Source organism: Polypterus senegalus, chromosome 7 (genome assembly GCF_016835505.1).
Source record: "Polypterus senegalus isolate Bchr_013 chromosome 7, ASM1683550v1, whole genome shotgun sequence".
Taxonomy (NCBI): Eukaryota; Metazoa; Chordata; class Cladistia; order Polypteriformes; family Polypteridae; genus Polypterus; species Polypterus senegalus.
Genome location: NC_053160.1, coordinates 99,838,427 through 99,856,760, shown reverse-complemented (window position 1 = coordinate 99,856,760; position 18,334 = coordinate 99,838,427). Strand labels below are relative to the sequence as shown.

Here is an 18,334-nt window from a genome sequence, read left to right as displayed (position 1 = left end):
ATATTTAGTTATGCTTTCATATAAAATCCGTGATAGAGTGAAGCCGCGAAAGTCGAAGCGCGATATAGCGAGGGATTACTGTACCCTAATGTTAAACATGTAAAGTTTGAGTAAGGCTTGCAAGTAGTATACTGTGAAAAGTTTATACCTGTGGGTGAAGTCAGAGGTACTTAAGAATTTCTTTAACCACAGCACAACTCGAATAAGCCCTTTAAGACAGTTTCAAAGAGACAACAGTAAGAATTTATTAAAGAGAAAGAAAATGGTAATCCAGTAGTTAGCTGTCCTGCATCATACCTCCATTGCTGTCTATTTGATTCAAGAGAAGGTCACTGTCTGGCTGAGGTTTGTTTGTTCATTTGTGCATCCATGCTTATTTTGGTCTTCTGGTTTACTCCCGTGTTCCAGTCTCTTTTACATTAAGGAAGCCTGATGACACTAAATTGGCCAATTGTGAGAAAGTGTGCACTTGGCAATTATTAGCCCTGTGCTGGATTTTGTTTTTCTTGTCCCTTGCTTTTATCCTCATGCTTCTAGGATTAATTTTGATTATTGAGTATCTCAGAATGGTAATCCCTGGGAGTTAGTCTGCCCAAAGTCCCGTGAAAAGAGGCTTTAAATTACAATTAGAAAACTTTCGATTGTTGCATTTCATAGCTGTTTTGGTAATTCCTGAGGATCCCCCTAGACAAATTTAGGCGTGTTGCTGGCTTGGAAGTGGCTTCTAGGCCCTCACTTGTAGGAAAGAGTGTTTATACTAATTTACTTGTAATATCTTTTTAATAGAGATCAGATTGATTGGTATTTAAAACTTAAAGTATATGGTAACTGTTTATATAAACTGTACTGTAATTTTGTAGATCAATGAAAATCTTGTGTCAATAATATTGTTAACTGCAACTAAGGAACAACTCTTCACTTTATAAAGTAGCTCAACTTTTTATGCATTTCTTACTTGAATCATCCCTTTAGCATTTCATTTCTATTTTTTGTTTTCATACCTCATTAACATAACAAATTGGCACCCCTTATTCATTAATCTTAAAATAACCGCCATCTGTAGTAGTTACACATTAGTCTAAACATGATGCTAACCCTCTAAATCTGCTTCTGGAAACATGTCCGTATAAGAAGAGAACAGCTGCTTATTATGAGGAGCATTTTGTCTGTGACACTAATATGTTGTCAGCCCATGGATCGGATATTGTTCACAAAGTGTCCCTGGAAGGGACCAGTCCAAAACTAGAAACCTAGTTTATAAACCTCATCATTACGTGGATGTGATTCTAGTTAGAAGCACCTTAATAATGTCTGTTTTTTGTGTTTTAGAGATAGTTGATTCTTTAAATATATAACCATTCTGTAAAATGTTGTAATCAAATAGTTCTGCAAGGGTTCAAATATGTTTAGAGCTACTAGTAATTCATATTTATGAGAATGCTATGTATGCATTGATGTCAGTGGGTTATTTCCTTGTTAAGGGTTTGTGCAAAATTGTATTTACTAAACATACAAATAAACAACTTTATATATAAAAAATGTGGTGAAATAACAGCTAAATTCATGGTACTGCCCTAACTTAATTTAAAATTTAAATTGCAATAATGCTTCCAAAATAAGTGAAATGAAGTAAGCTTGTTTAGAAATTTTACACGTATACAGTACAACATATTATAGAAGACACAACATACATCTCTGGGTTACTTTTGTCATATCATGATACATTAATGTAGTTCTCACTGTTCATGGCACTGTGGCATGTTGATTAGCACATTTAAAATAAGTATTTTACTGTAATTTGTACACATGACAATAATGACCTGAGAAACTCTTAAGTATGGCTTTTGAAATGAAACTACTGCAAGTTTTCCAGGTCATTGCTCTACTTGAGCAATACGGTAGTTACACTATTGGCACAAGTCTGCTAGATTTTCTTCTGTAATCTGAACATCAGTTGTACTAGAGTTCTGTCCTTGGGATCTGAGTATAAAATTATAGACAGAACTCCAAAATTCTATATAGTGATTAAGATTTTTTTTCCTGTGTTCTTTTACTATGTGTTTGCTGGCCATTGGCTCTTAATATCTTGTTGTTTAATTTTTACTTTCTTAGGTTTCTATTCCTAGAACAAGCTGCACATGCATGCAGACTGTCCTTGAGTATCTTTACACCAGCCTCTTGACTCCTTCACCAGGGCATGACTTACTGGAACTCATCGAACTGGCCAGTAGGTTGTGCCTGCCACGCCTTGTTGCTCTAACAGGTCAGTAGAGAACAGCAGCTTGATATAACTGTTATATCTGTTTCATTTCACACTTTGTATCACGTAAGAGATAATAGTGTGTACAAAACAAGAAGATACTAGTCTATGTTAAGTGTAACTAAATAAAAGGCTTAATTTTAGTGCTTTATACTTTGTTTACTAATATTAAAAATTTTGAAAACCCGTCAGACGTGTATTTTTTGTATATCCAACATCTTTTTTATTGAGTTTATATACATGGAACACATTTCCCATTCTTTTCTATAGGGTGGTCTAGATCTAATTATGCAATTTTCATTACGCTATAACTTATTAAATTTATTACATAGAAAATCACCCGAAAAATCCCGGACCATCGAGAAGTGTGCAAACTGACGACATAAAGAATCGTCTTCGCGCCGAACTGGAATCGTCCCCGCATAAATTAAAGTCATCCAGATGATCTGGATCTGCATAATTAGATCTGGACCACCGTGTATATCAATGATAAGAAGACAGTATTATAAACCTGAATAAAGAACAGGCATGATGATTTACTAATCTGCTTAGATCCTTTAACACAGAGAGCATAGGCACTTTCACACACAGATCTAATGGCATTATCACATTATGTTAGGAATTTAGCAGGATTCACTCATTTGAACTTTGTAGTAAGGATGACTTGAAGTAATTTTTAATATACAAAAATTACTTAGACCATTGACTAGTTCTCTAATTTTAATTAGCATATTCTGTATTTATATTTTGTTCACTGTTATATTTTATGTCAAATGACTGAAACTCTTTTATTTTATTATTCATATATAACAGTCCATTCAAATATCAGCCCAGTCATTCATTCTAATCTTCTTAATCCATTTTAGGGTCATGCGGGCTAAAGAGTGTCCCATTAGCATCAGGCTGAAAACCAAATCCAACTTTGGCTGGGGTCTCTGGCCGTCAGTGGGCATTGTGATACATGGTCTTAATTGATAGATCTAAAATACTTGTCTTTGGAATGTAGGAGCAAAACCAGATATGTGGGGAAAGTTTAAAAGGCTCCTCACAGCACAATAGTTTCAAGCACAGCTTAACAGTACAGTATTTGAGAAAAGCAAGTCTTAGTTTCTGCTATGAACAGGGGACTTTGTCCAGTCTACAGTAGTTTACAGCTGGTACATCAAGACCCTATTTTGTCCTTAAAGGAATGGCTTTCTTACTGCCACTTGCCCTATCAGACCTTCAGCACAGTGTCACATAATTCAAAATTCACAGTTAAATTCATATAAATTTAGATAATTACAGTTGATTTTTTTTTATAAGGTGTAATAGACTGTGGCATTTCTTCTTATAAGGATACTACTAGCTATGCTACCCATCTAAATCGGTTTGAAATTTAAGTAATCAATATAGATCTCAGCGTTAACATTTGTATCATCCATTGGAATGTATTTTGTAATGCATGATTTAACAAAATGCATTACATTTGTCATTTGAGCACATGGCACATCACAATCATTTGTAGTAATGAAATGCATTACTGCAAATGTTTGAGATGCACCATCTGCTGGAATGAAAAAGACATAGCAACCAGATGGACACACAGACAGACACAGAGACATTTATCCTTTTTTACGGTGAGTAATTTCAACTTTACTCAAATAAGAAAATTAGATGGTAAATCACAGTGTATTGTAGAATTAAATTACAGTAATTATGACCCCAGAATTATGGTTTTGTGTTGTGGTGTTCTGTCAGTCTACTGGAAATTCACTTAAAATTCTTAATCATAATCAAATAATTATATTTCAGTGCATTGTAATTTTAAAATTCCTAAAAATGTAACAGTGCAAATGCAAATTCCTTGCTGACAGTTTAACCAACAGGCATTTCCAGTGGAAATGGGCTGACATATCCTGAGCATAACCATATATAAAATCCACAAAACTTAAAAAGAGTTGCTTTGCAACATAAAACATAACATTAAATTTAAGCCTAGAGTGTCCATAGTCTCACTCTGTGTGTTTGTTATAGTCTCCACTATGCAGTCAATCATATTGCGGGTTGATACAAAACTAACTCTTACCTCTTTAGTGACCTGGCAAACATATTTAATGTAAATAATTGTTTTACATCTGAGATATCAGTGGTTTCATTACACAGAATACTGAAAAACTTTTCTGTGTGTATATTTTTCAGTATGTTAGATTTTATTTCTGATGCTAAGACATCCAGCAGCTCTTGCATTATTCTTTCAGAGGTGTAATGTGCATTTTTACCAACATAAAGACTTTTGAGTGGTAAAGGGAGAGCCTGTTGGATATTCAATTCACACTTGCACTACGGCAGGTACGCATTCTCGACACTTATGTCGAGAATAAAGTCGACATTTCCACTTTATTCTCGCCGTTTATCTCGAGATTAAATTCGACATGTTGACATTATTCTCGTAGTTTGTCATTAAAGTAGAAAATCATAGACTAAACTTCATCTTAAAATGAATGTTTAATTTACTAGATTTTCTCAAACCCCCGTCATAAATTATGTAGCAACATGTCGACCTTATTCTCGTCATAAGCGTCAAGATTAAAGTGGAAATGTCGAGAATAAAGCCAACATCTCGACTTTATTCTCGACATATAGTTTTTTTTACTTCACTTTGTCCGTATTTTTTTTTTCTTCTTCTTTTTTCTTTTTTTGGCCCTAATACTTTTCCGTACAAAACCCTCAGCAATTCAGTGACAAACCTTTTACTCAGGACACAGTGTTGTGCTGCAAGGGTTTCTGCATGCTTTTTGCAATATGAGCAAATATAAGAACGGCAGATGGGGTCACTTTAAACAGGAACCACAGTGAGTGCTACAAGGATTTTTGCACACAGAACACACCTAATGCTTAAACAACTGTATGTGTATATATTGGTTTGCTATGTACTTTACAAGAAGAGAGCTTCTGTACGCTCAGCCGCACTATACAGACTGCGCTGACGCTGAGAACAGAGATATCAATTCCTGACGCCTTTTTTCTGATATCTGACAGGCTGGACTTTTTTTTTTATTTTATAAGACCTCCTCTTGCCCGCCCACCTCCACATCCTCTTTGCTTGTAAACTGCCGCTTCGCTCCTGCTGTTAGCATGTACAGCCCCCTCTCGCCCGCCCTCCTCTCCATACTCCTTGCAACTGTATTAAGCTACAACACCCCCGCTATTACCATGTACTTTCGAAACCCCACCTCCCTATAGTCTTTGCTTGTGAACTCTGCTCCGCCTCGACACCAGTTGCTTTAGCAATATTTGCCCACCCGCCCGCTCGTCCATTGCCATCTCTGCAGATCATTAGATCTGCCTGTGCCTGCAGATCTGCGGCTGTCATCTCACAATGTCATGCAAGATGACAGCCGGGCGCTGAACTAAAATAGCCGGGCGGAGCGCCCAGCTAAAAGACGCTAGGGAGAACACTGCGTTATAATTTACTTACCAATTGCAATGTGCAGGCGATGTCCGAAGCATGAAAGTCTGGTCCAGTTGTTGAGTGCGAAGGCTTTTCACAACGTTGGTCCCGTTGTCGGTCGTCACACACACTTATTTTTCCTCCTGAAGATTCCATGAGCTGAGGAACTCTTTTAAGCCTTTGGCTATATTTTCCCCTGTATGGTCCTTGGGGGGGAAAAACTTGTTTCAAGGCACTTGTTTTGTAGCTTCCAGTCTTTGTCCACGTAGTGTATTGTGAGGCTCATGTAGGGGTCTGATGTTCAGCTTGACTACATGTCCGTGGTGGACTCAAAAAACTCCACCGAAGATAATGCATTTGACACCTCAGTACGGACATCTTCATATAAAGCAGGCAAGGCGACTTTAGAGAAGTTTTTCTTGGTGGGCAGCTTGTAGCGTGGATCGAACTTTTTAAGCATCTTTGTGAAACCTTCTCTTTCCCCACTCTGAATGGGCATCATATCCCTGGCTAAACAATGCGTCACTGCATTAGTTAGTTCCCCCGAGCGTTTGCTACTTTTGTCATAAGGCGTGCAGCTATTTAAAGCTACGCCAATTGTTTGTTGAGTCAGCTTCGTTGGTCTCACCACCACGCTAGTTGAAGCAGACGCCTCTTCACATGCTTTAACAGCTTTGTTGTACTCCAACAAGTGATTCTGCTTCAGATGATGAAATAGGTTTGTGGTGTTTCCTCCCTTCGCCACGACGGCCCGCTTGCATGTTCTACAAAAAATTGTGCTTTGTTGGGTATCTGACGGGCGAAAACCAAACCAGTTCTACACCACTGAAGTTGCACCATTTTTACAAACCAATTCTGTTACATCTGTTTCATTCAACTATCCGCTTTCGCCCTTCTCATTCTCCGTTGCCGCCATGCTTTTTCCACCATGTGCGTATGAAAACAAAGGCACTGCGCATGCGTGTTTTACCCATATTCTATCATGATATTTCATTTTCTTATCATTGCCTAACATTGTACCGGTATTACCGTGAAAGGTATAATATGGCCCAGCCCTAATGCAGATTAACGTCATACCCAGGAAGGCAATTGCAGGTTAAGGGACTTGCTCAAGGGGCCAACAAAGTAGAGTCACTTTTGGTCTTTATTGGATTCAAACCAGCAACCTTCCGATTGCCAGTGCAAAGCCCTAGCCATAGAGCCACCACTCCATCCTGTGGTTAGTGTGGATTCTTTTCTCTGTTTGTTCTCAGGTTGTTTTTGGTTTGAGTCCTGTGTTCTGTGTACTACTTTTAAAGTTGTTCTCTTTCTATTTCTTCACAGAGCAATATGCAATTGATGAAATGCTGAGAACTGCAAGTCAAGGAGTTGATATGGATGGACAAGTGTTGGCATATTTAGAAATGGCACAGGTATCAATCAATTTACAATGAGAAAATAATTGTTCTCCATTTTCACAGTATTTGGTGATTAGTTTATCTTTTGTGTAACTGTGCATTCATCCATCCATCCATTTTCGAACCCGCTATATCCTAACTACAGTCTGCTGCAGCCAATCCCAGCCAACACAGGGCGTAAGGTAGGAAACAGACTCTGGGCAGGGCACCAGCCCACCGCAGGACACACACACACACCCACATTATGGACAATTTAAAATCGCCTATGCACCTAACCTGCATGTCTTTGGACTGTGGGAGGAAACCGGAGTACCCGGAGGAAACCTACGCAGGGTGTACCCAGGAAGCGAACCCGGGTCTCCTAACTGCGAGGCAGCAGTACTACCCACTGCGCCACTGTGCTGCCCACTGTGCATTCAGTTCACTGAAACATGATTGAAATTGTTTGAGACTGCAGAAGCTGGAAGTTGGTGATGGGAGATTTGATGTTAAGAGTTTATACCAGTATTAGGGCAGGTTTCAGTTTAGTCCTCAAGTTGTCTAGCTCAATAATTTAACCCACTGTATTACAATGGCACTGGCAGCCACATACAGGCAGTCCTCGGGTTATGTACGAGATTGGCACTGTAGGTTTGTACTTAAGTTGAATTTGTATGTAAGTCGGAACAGGTACATAAAATTAATAAATGCTATTGTTGACCAACGGTAACCAAGCGCTCTGCCAATGAATGATGGAGTTTCACCTCTCTCTGACCTTTTTTTATTATTTCTACTTTATTTTTCAATGGAGATGGTTTTTCTCTTCTTTACTGTATCACCAGCACTTGCATCAGATTTGTGTTTTAGAGTTGTGTTTTATCACAGCAGGAAGGCACCAGTCGTCAACACGTCTGATGTACTGACAAGAGACAACTTCCTGCTATGTACGTAACAGTACAAGCAGGCTTGCTATTGAGAATGAAAGGGGGCATCGACAGGCGGTTCATCACCAGCCCACCTTGCAGTCACATCCACTACAGTATGCTGCCTGCAGCATCCACCTACCGAGAACGAACAAAGTGGCCAAAGGCAGGTAGTGAATTGCCCCCATTCAATAGGCAGCCATCCGATGCACACTACAGTGCTACCCCCCACCACCCTGTTCACCCTCAATGGCCTCCGTTCAGCCACAGCTGGATCACTGCTTGCAGCATTACCAGCTGCCCACCAAGAACAAATGGGGCAGCCATGTGTGGTGGGTGGGCAGTGAAACCACTTGCTGCTGGGAGCCGCCCGAGGGACACTACACTGCGTGGGCAGCAAAATCACCCCCCCTACAGCCTCCATCCGGCCACCGCTTGCAGCGTCCCCAGGCCGAAGATGATGGAGCGGCAGATACTGAGGCGCATGCGTTGCAGCTGCGGCCCCGTTCGTAAGTCGTAGATCAGATGTCCGTAACCTGGGGACTACCTGTACATTGTTTCTTTCAACATTCTTTAAAGATCCGTGAGCTAGTTTTGAATATAGCTCAAGAAAAGCTGTCAAGAGAGTATGTGGAACAGAGATGATGAGAAGGGAAATGGCATTCAGGTGGAGGAAGTGTTTTAAAGGAAAAAGAAGGAAATTTTCATCTGATGGTGAAAAATGCTATTTTTGAGAAATGGTTACATTGCTGAGGAAATGCACTTTGAAAAAAAATCCTCTGGCCTGCAACATCTTTTTTAATTTTGTTACTCTCCCAAAATTTCTGTTCAGCTTCATCTTTTTTTCCTATAAAGTAATTCTCCTGTCTTTGTCTTCCGGGACTAAAATCCAGTTTACCATTTGACCTGTTTCTTTTCATTATATAATCTTCCTGAAGCCATCCAACACACACATTTTCCAATTTAATTCTATTTATTCTTACATAACCCTCTTTCATGAAGATACAAGTGAAAAACAGTTGCAGCAAGGTGAAATATACAGTATTTAAGCATAAGTACACATTGATTTTAAACCACAGTAATAAAGATATCCATAATTTTTTTTACCAAAATGTAACAAAAACCATGCTATCAGTGGATTTAGCCAGTTGGCATAAGAGAAGATGGAAAACGAAAAGCCTACTTAAATGCATTCATGGAGGCCTGAGTCTATGGTACTATGGGATAAGTCAAAATGTGGCTTATAGTAAGAGAGCTGTCTGTCCTCCCCATCTTGGGCATCCCACAATAAATCTGTTAATCTCTGATCAAAAGCAAATGTGGCATTAAAAATCCATGGTAGCAGGGAGCATGCTTATTGAATTATTCCTTCTTTGCATTCTTTTTTCCTCTTTGTGCCAGTCGCCAGCTTTCTATTGTAACATTTATTTTGCAGTCAGTTCAGGACATATGTATTCCATTACTCTATTTAAAAGTGGGGGTGGCACGGTGGCGCAGTGATAGCGCTGCGGCCTCACAGTTAGGACACCCGGGTTCGCTTTCCGGGTCCTCCCTGTGTGAAGTTTGCATGTTCTCCCCGTGTCTGCGTGGGATTCCTCCCACAGTCCAAAGACATGCCGTTTAGGTGGATTGGCAATTCTAAATTGGCCCTAGTGTGTGCTTGGTGTGTGGGTGTGCTTGTGTGTGTCCTGCGGTGGGTTGGCACCCTGCATCTGTGTTCAGATTCAGCGGGTTGGAAAATGGATGGATGGATGGATATTTAAAAGTGGGTCCTGAGGTTTGTGAGTGAACATGGGTATTCAGGGGTTTCTATTTCTTTTTTTCTTCACACTGTTGAATATATTTTAAATACTGAGCCTAATATATTCATGAATTTGACATAGGTATTAGTCTTTTTCCTGATGATAAATATTATGTAATGGACCCTAAACTTTAACATGAAGTTGCCCTCTGTGACTCCAGCGTGGCACTTCAAAATCCAAAGTAAGTAGTTGCACATTAACCATTTTATTGTTTATAAACAAATGTCACCAGGAATCTCAGTTCTTTTAAAGTTTGGGTGTATTTTAACAGGAGAATCCCTGAAGCCTATGAAAAAACTCTTAATCCCAGGCCGCCTTAAATTCCTTTGCACCTCTCCTTTAGTGTCTTTTGTGTTGTAAATGTGTCAATCAGCACAAGCAGCCTGCTATCCCATCCCCCCACTGACGCAGCTCAAGCCGCAAAGAAGATTCTCAGAGTTCAATTGTGTTTATCTGCGTGTGAGGTGCCTGGAGTTTTATAGGGTAAATAATACATTGTCATTTGGAATGCATACATTTCATTTGTGTTCCGTGTCCACAACGATCTATGTAAATGTAGAATGACAGGAAATGCGAGGCAAGAATTGTTGAACACATAGTTAAACTGAAACCTTTTTTTCATGGTTTATTAATAACTAGCAAAATACCCGCGCTTCGCAGCGGAGAAGTAGTGTGTTAAAGAAGTTATGAAAAAGAAAAGGAAACATTTTAAAAATAACGTAACATGATTGTCAATGTAATTGTTTTGTGACTATTATGAGTGTTGCTGTCACCAAGGATTTGGTTATCATTATTTCTTTTAATCAGGTTCATATTTGGAGGATGTGTTGTGTTCAAGTTACATTCCGTGTTTGTCTAGTCTATCCCTGACCATCTCATCTTCTTTGTCAACTGTTGTAAAGATAACAGCTTTCATACATCGAAGTGTTCACTACCCAAATCGGTACTCGTGAATCTAATATGTTTAACACGCATTCCCGGTATTAAGTTGTGGATTTGCCTGCGAATATTTAGCGGCAGCGTGTCTATGAACGTAATTTAAACTTAAGCTTTACACCTTGCTTTCCTATTGATATGTCTACAAAGGCTTGTTTAGCGTCAGAGGGTTGTTCCTTTCCTACTGCATCAATAAACAGCTCGTCTTTCTCTTTATCTGAGACATCACACACTGCATGCATGGGTTCACCTTTCCCAGTCCTGCAAACTTTAGCGAAGTGGTTCAATTTACCACATTTTTTACACGTTGTCTTCCTTTAGTTGGACATTGACTTTTTCCACCATGCGCTTTGTTTCTGCAGTAGCTGAACTTATTAATATGCTTGTATGTGTCACTCGTTTCATATTCTGTTGCTGCCGTCTCAATTGTGTAATGCGTTTTTTGTTCAGCGCTCTTTGGAGCTCTTGCTTGTTGTCTGCGTACTGCGTTCACAGTCAGTTCACGTGAGCCGCTCGGAGTACATGCATTGAAGGTTCTCAGCTGTGCTTGTGCTATCTAGTGCGATCTTGCGATGTCCACGGCTTTATTTAATGTTAGCTCAGACCTGGCACTTAAAAGGTTCTCTCGCACTTTCGCTGAGTTTGTGCCAAACACTATTCTATCCCTGACCATCTCATCTTCGTTTGCATAAGCACAGTCCTTCACCAGCAATTTTAACTCCATTACAAAGTGATCGAAAGTCTCGTTTATACCCTGCGTCCTGTCATTAAACTTGTATCTCGCTAATATCGTATTCGTCTTAGGCATGACAAACGCCAGCGGAAGCGTGTCTATGAACTTAATTTAAACTTAAGCTTTACACCTTGCTTTCCTATTCGTTTGCATAAGCACAGTCCTTCACCAGCAATTTTAACTCTGTTACAAAGTGATCAAAAGTCTTGTTTATACCCTGCGTCTTCTCATTAAACTTGTATCTCGCGAATATCATATTCGTCGTAGGCATGACAAACGCCAGTGGCAGCGTGTCTATGAACTTAATTTAAACTTAAGCTTTACACCGTGCTTTCCTATTGATATGTCCTCAAACGCTTGTTCAGCTTCAGAGGGTTGTTCCTCTCTTACTGCATCAATAAACAGCTCGTCTTCCTCTTTATCTGAGACATCACACACTGCATGCATGGGTTTACCTTTCCCAGTCCTGCAAACTATAGTGAAGTGGTTCAATTTACCACATTTTTTACACTGTCTTCTTTTAGCTGGACATTGACTTTTTCCACCGTGTGCTTTGTTTCCACAGTAGCTGTACTTATGAATATGCTTGTATGTGTCACTCGTTTCATATTCTGTTGCTGCCGTCTCAATTGTGTAATGCATTTTTTGTTCAGCGCTCTTTGGAGCTCTTGCTTGTTGTCTGCGTACTGCATTTACAGTCAGTTCACGTGAGCCGCTAGGAGTACATGCATTGAAGGTTCTCAGCTGTGCTTGTGCTATCTCGTGCGATCTTGCAATGTCCACAGCTTTATTTAATGTTAGCTCAGACCCGGCACTTTCGCTGAGTTTGTGCCAAACACTATTCTATCCCTGACCATCTCATCTTCGTTTGCATAAGCACACTCCTTCACCAGCAATTTTAACTCCCAGCAGCACGTCTGTTGGATTGCTGCTGATGGACGGCCTTAAATGGGCAGGCACTCAATTACGTGGGAGGCGTGGTGATGGGGGACGCAACTCCGCCTCACACGGCGACCGAGCTGCAGGCTATGGCCGTATATATGTACGTAAGTAGGATTCAGTTGTGACCGTTACGCGTAGAATTTCGAAATGAAACCTGCTTAACTTTTGTAAGTAAGCTGTAAGGAATGAGCCTGCCAAATTTTAGCCTTCTACCTACACGGGAAGTTGGAGAATTAGTGATGAGTCAGTCAGTCAGTCAGTGAGGGCTTAGCCTTTTATTAGTATAGATTGACAAAATGGAAACATAAATTGTATAATGTGTGAAGACTGAAGTCCAAATATAAAATAAACACTTTCACCAAAGGTACACGTATAACAAAACAAGTGTGGCTTTTATTCAAGAATATAACTGAAGAAAAATAAGTTGGCTTAGGGTACAATGGTGACATGACTGCTTGGGTAGTGCTACAGTAAGAACTGCTAACTCGTACTCAAGAGGTTCGGGGTTCAATCCCAGGTCGTCCAATTTTTGTTCTTTATTTTTCCTTATACAATTTCTTGTATTAGGAATTTGTTAGTTTTTGCATACCCCTTGCTCAGGGTCAGCCATTGTACAGCACCCCTGAAGCAATTGAAGGTTAAGGAATTAAGGACCTTTCTCAAGGGCCCAGCAAAGTAGGATCTCTTTTGGCAATGACGGGGATTCGAGCCTCAGAGCCACTACTCTGCCCTTGAGTAGTGAGTAGTGAGCTTCTATTTTTATTACTATTATATAGTAAAAAAAATACATTTGATTTGAATCTGTAACAGCCAGTGTACATTTATGGTACTTTGAAAAATTTGTTTGTTTTTTTTTTTTTCTTTTCAGTTTTATTCTCTCAGTCACATTCACACTCAAACCCTGATCTAACACTGTTAATTTTCAAATAAAGACTTGTTATAAGCTCTTTATTTGAAAAATAGTGTCAGATCTTGTGTATGAATGAGACAAGGACTGGGAAAACTGTAAACGTGGGTGTGAGTGGTGTACTTGACTGGGAATAACAGTGGATGTGGGTGGAGTTTTGAGACAATGGAACTGGGCATTCTCTGATGTGGAGGGATAAAATCTGTCACACAAGTGCTGGTGAATCATTGTGACAATGTGGGTTCTGCTCCAGGCTCCCGTTTCCGTTTTGGGATCTCTTGAACTCGACACTGTCGGTAATGTCATTGGATGAGCTGGACAGTGAAGATATCATGAAGAAATTGGATGGTGCAAAGTGCTTTTATTAAAAACAACAAAATCAGCAGTGTCCAAATAAATAGTGCAGTGCTATCAAAACATTATTAAACAAATAATCCTTTAAAATCATAGAAAATTGTGGAGGTTACAATCCCATAAATAAATCCATAAAAACGAGGTTAAAAACAGTGGCTGGAAGCAGTCCTTTAAAACAAAGCCCAGTGCCTCCTTCTGCTGGCAGCTCCTCTGCTTCTCCCATCCAGGCTACGCACCAGGGGAATCGCCCTACTTGCAGCTGTCCTTGTGTTCCTGCTGGTCTGTTCGCCTTCTGGACTCTGGCTCCGGCAGGCTCCATCAAACCGTGACTTGGGCTCCCCAGCGACCAGGGTGCTCACGCTAGGGCTTTCATCTCCCAAGTCCCAGACTCCCATGACCTTATGCGGTAAGCCTATTAACTTCCAGTCACTCCAGCTCCTTGATCACTCAGCTGGAGCAACTGCTTCCTTCAGCCCCACTGAGTGTTGGCCAAACACCCTTTCCTGGGGCTTTCTCACCAGCTGCCTGATATTATAGCGAGCCTGCCTTCGCTTGCTCACTTGCTCGCTTGCTTGCTTGCTTGCTCTCACGCACACCCCGGCTTTCAGCATCCTGCAGTCTTCTCCCATAACCTCCATCTACTTTCTTTTTTCTTTTCTCTCTCTCTGCACTCGCACTCCTACTATATATATAATAGGGACGTGACTCAGGTGTGGCGATTAGCAGCTCCTGGCATCAATTATGGATGCAGATGACTCCTCACCTATGCACTTAACACTAGAATTACCAGAGCCTACGAAAAAACTCGTAATTTCGTCCCACCTTAAATCACTTCTTAAATCCCTTCACACCTCTCCGACAGCGCCCTTTGTCTTCTAAATGTGCTGATTTAGAGAAGCTTGGAGCAGCCGGCTATTCCATCCCCCCACCAATTTAGAACGTGCACGAACTTCTCTCAGCTCATGCCTTGATTGAGTATCTGGGAGTGAAGTGGAGTTTTAGAGTGGAAATAATAGATTGTTGTTTGGAACACGCATTTCATGTCTGTTCCGTTTCTACAGTAATCTGTGTCAACACATTGTTAAAACAGAAACGTTTTTTATATTCTAGTAGTAGATGACCAAATGTAGGCATAAACTATATAATGTATGAAGCCTGAAGTCCAAATAGCAAAGAAACATTTTCACAAGAATAACACAATTGCGCTTTTATTCAAAAACTGCAGAAACAAAAAGCCGCCTTAACATGCGACATTGACATCAGTTTATTGAAACTGCCTCCGTGGATCAATAGACTCATCCCCCGCTTGGGAATCGAGAGGTCACGAGTTCGATCCTGTGCCTCTCCGTTTTGAGAAGTAAACTGCTCTTAGTCTTACTGTTTTAGAATAAAAGTATACATTTGATTTCAGTCTGTAACAGCCGGTGCAATTTATGATCCTCGTAAAGGTTAGCTTTTTTTTTTAATTCACTTTTCATTCTCTCAGTCGCATTCAGAATCAATCCATACAACCCCATCTGACACGGCTGTTTTCACTAAAGACGCGCTATAGCTCTGCAGTGTACCACAATGCATACTAACGCCAAAACCCCACCCCAACCCCCCCCCAGGACATGCAGAGGAAAGAATGGTAAAGACCAGTAACTTCGGCGCTATATGCAATCATCAGACACTCCCCATCTGCCCGTGTCGTTCAAACACAGGAACATATATAATGGTGTAAAAGTATAACAAAAGTGCACTTTTATTCAAGTGCACTTTTCCATCGCCTTTTCCTGTAAGAAGCAATGTCTCTCTACGCTGTGGTTTCTATTACACACCTGAAAGAAAGAGACAATACATGTGAAAATATCCAGCATACAGCAACATGCGGGGACTGGCAGGAACACTCAATAAAACTTAACAAAAAGAAAATCAAGTGACGGTGAGATACGAAGAAGGCAGCTTCGCCAGCGTCTGTGTGTCAGAACCGGGTGGGGGCGTTAGTATGTATCGTGGTACAACGCAGAGCTATAGCGCGTCTGTATTCTGTTTCTTTTGTACTCCGGGATATGCAGAGGAGAGAATAGTAAAGAGCAGTAAGTTCGGCGCTATATGCAATCATCAGACACTCCCCATCTGCCCGTTGTTTTGTTATACTTTTCAATACTTTTATACCGCTCAAGCGGGCATGCTCAAAAATACACGTGTAATGCCACGAAAGCGCACGCAGACACTTCATTTCGCAAACAAAACAAGTGCACTTTTATTCAAAACTACCTGTATTACCGAAGAAAAAAGAAAGCAAGTTATAGTCGGCGATTGATACGACAGCTTGCATGGTGCAATGCTAAAAAGTGCAGATTTTCATTCCGTGCCATATAAAATCATCACATTCAAATATTAACATTTCCCACACACCCAAGGACCGTCCTTCTTACATTTACGACACGTTACTTGTTGCCGTGTACACACCTTTCTGTGCTATGGTTTCTATTACACTGAATGAGCACCTGACACTGTACTTTCTTCCCTGGCTGAAGGTCCCGCATCAGAGAATTTCCAGTTCCTGCATTCATACCCGATCTGACGCTGTTCGTTTTCAAATAATATTGCATTAGTGCGATTATATTTTCACATGTATTGTCTCTTTCTTTCAGGTGTGTAATAGAAACCACAGCATAGAGAGAAGTGTGTACACTGCTTCTTACAGGAAAAGGCGATGGAAAAAGTGCACTTGAATAAAAGTGCACTTTTGTTATACTTTTACACCATTATATATGTTCCTGTGTTTGAACGACACGGGCAGATGGGGAGTGTCTGATGATTGCATATAGCGCCGAAGTTACTGGTCTTTACCATTCTTTCCTCTGCATATCCTTGGGGGGGGGTGAGGTGGGGTTTTGGCGTTAGTATGCATTGTGGTACACTGCAGAGCTATAGCGCGTCTTTAGTGAAAACAGCCGTGTCAGATGGGGTTGTATGGATTGATTCTGAATGCGACTGAGAGAATGAAAAGTGAATTAAAAAAAAAAGCTAACCTTTACGAGGATCATAAATTGCACCGGCTGTTACAGACTGAAATCAAATGTATACTTTTATTCTAAAACAGTAAGACTAAGAGCAGTTTACTTCTCAAAACGGAGAGGCACAGGATCGAACTCGTGACCTCTCGATTCCCAAGCGGGGGCTGAGTCTATTGATCCACGGAGGCAGTTTCAATAAACTGATGTCAATGTCGCATGTTAAGGCGGCTTTTTGTTTCTGCAGTTTTTGAATAAAAGCGCAATTGTGTTATTCTTGTGAAAATGTTTCTTTGCTATTTGGACTTCAGGCTTCATACATTATATAGTTTATGCCTACATTTTGTCATCTACTACTAGAATATAAAAAACGTTTCTGTTTTAACAATGTGTTGACACAGATTACTGTAGAAACGGAACAGACCTGAAATGCGTGTGTTCCAAACAACAATCTATTATTTCCACTCTAAAACTCCACTTCACTCCCAGATACTCAATCAAGGCATGAGCTGGGAGAAGTTCGTGCACGTTCTAAATTGGTGGGGGGATGGAATAGCCGGCTGCTCCAAGCTTCTCTAAATCAGCACATTTAGAAGACAAAGGGCGCTGTCGGAGAGGTGTGAAGGGATTTAAGAAGTGATTTAAGGTGGGACGGAATTACGAGTTTTTTCGTAGGCTCTTATAATTCTAGTGTTAAGCGAGAAATGTCCTCATCATGAAGCACCCAGGAACCATTCTGGCCACACTACCACGCCCCTCTATAAGCCGTGAGTCCAGCGATTATCTATTTAAAAACTGGCCTTTTCTTGGGAGCCGTGGACCCACCATACCACAATTATGCCTTCTTGGTATCTGGTTGTCACTTGAATTTGTTTTTGTTAAGTTTTATTCTTGAGTGTTCCTGCTTATGCTGAATTAGTATGCACCTTCTGGTCCATGATGTCAAAACTGCACTAACAAAAAAAGAGAGACATAGGGTATATATGACATTTGGAATAATTTGTATTATGACCTGTATGGTACATTTTGGAAAACATTTAGGCACTGATGCAGCATTATATTCATTTGCATATTTTCATGTGGTTGTAGGCAGTGACTGTGTTGGGTTTTTTTTCCCCAGTCTTGCCCAGTCTCCACATTTTGGTGCATGGTGGTGTTTCTTTTGTGCTCCAGGACATGCAGAGAAAAGAATAGTACAGAGAGGTCAGTTCCGTGCTATGTACAACCATCAGATTCAATTGTTAACAGTTCCCACACACCCAAGGACCATCCTTCCTACATTTAGGAAATGTGTACCTGTTGCAATGTACACACTTCTCTCTATACTGTGGTTCTTATTACACTGAAGGAGTACCTGACACTGAGTTTTCTTTCCTGGGGAAGCGGAGATCTTGGAACAGAAGCTTGTTGATGTTGCATCCTCTATTATTGGTCCATCGCCTTTTCTTATAAGAAGCGATGACTAAGTTCCTCTGCATGGTGTGTCAAGAACACTCTTCTTTTCTCAGTGGACCCCGTGCATGCCTTGTACAGTACATGTGTGTTCAAGGTGAAGCATGTTGTAGAACATAATAAGTGGCCACTCCCACGCTCCTTTTGCACTGAACAAGCTGCCTTTCTGGTCCATGATGTCACCGCTGCCTTGGGGAAAAAAAGAGACAAATAT

General features: G+C 40.5%; 1 protein-coding gene across 2 annotated transcripts in view; it reads left to right on the top strand.

Annotated features, from left to right (window-relative positions):
* rhobtb4 (Rho related BTB domain containing 4) overlaps positions 1–18,334 on the top strand; it is a 183,300-nt gene that overhangs the window by 152,976 nt on the left and 11,990 nt on the right. For both annotated transcript variants that reach the window (XM_039759073.1, XM_039759074.1), the window contains exons 7-8: positions 2,113–2,263; positions 7,017–7,105. In XM_039759073.1, the coding sequence (XP_039615007.1) occupies positions 2,113–2,263; positions 7,017–7,105 (240 nt within the window). The remainder of the gene's footprint in view (positions 1–2,112; positions 2,264–7,016; positions 7,106–18,334) is intronic.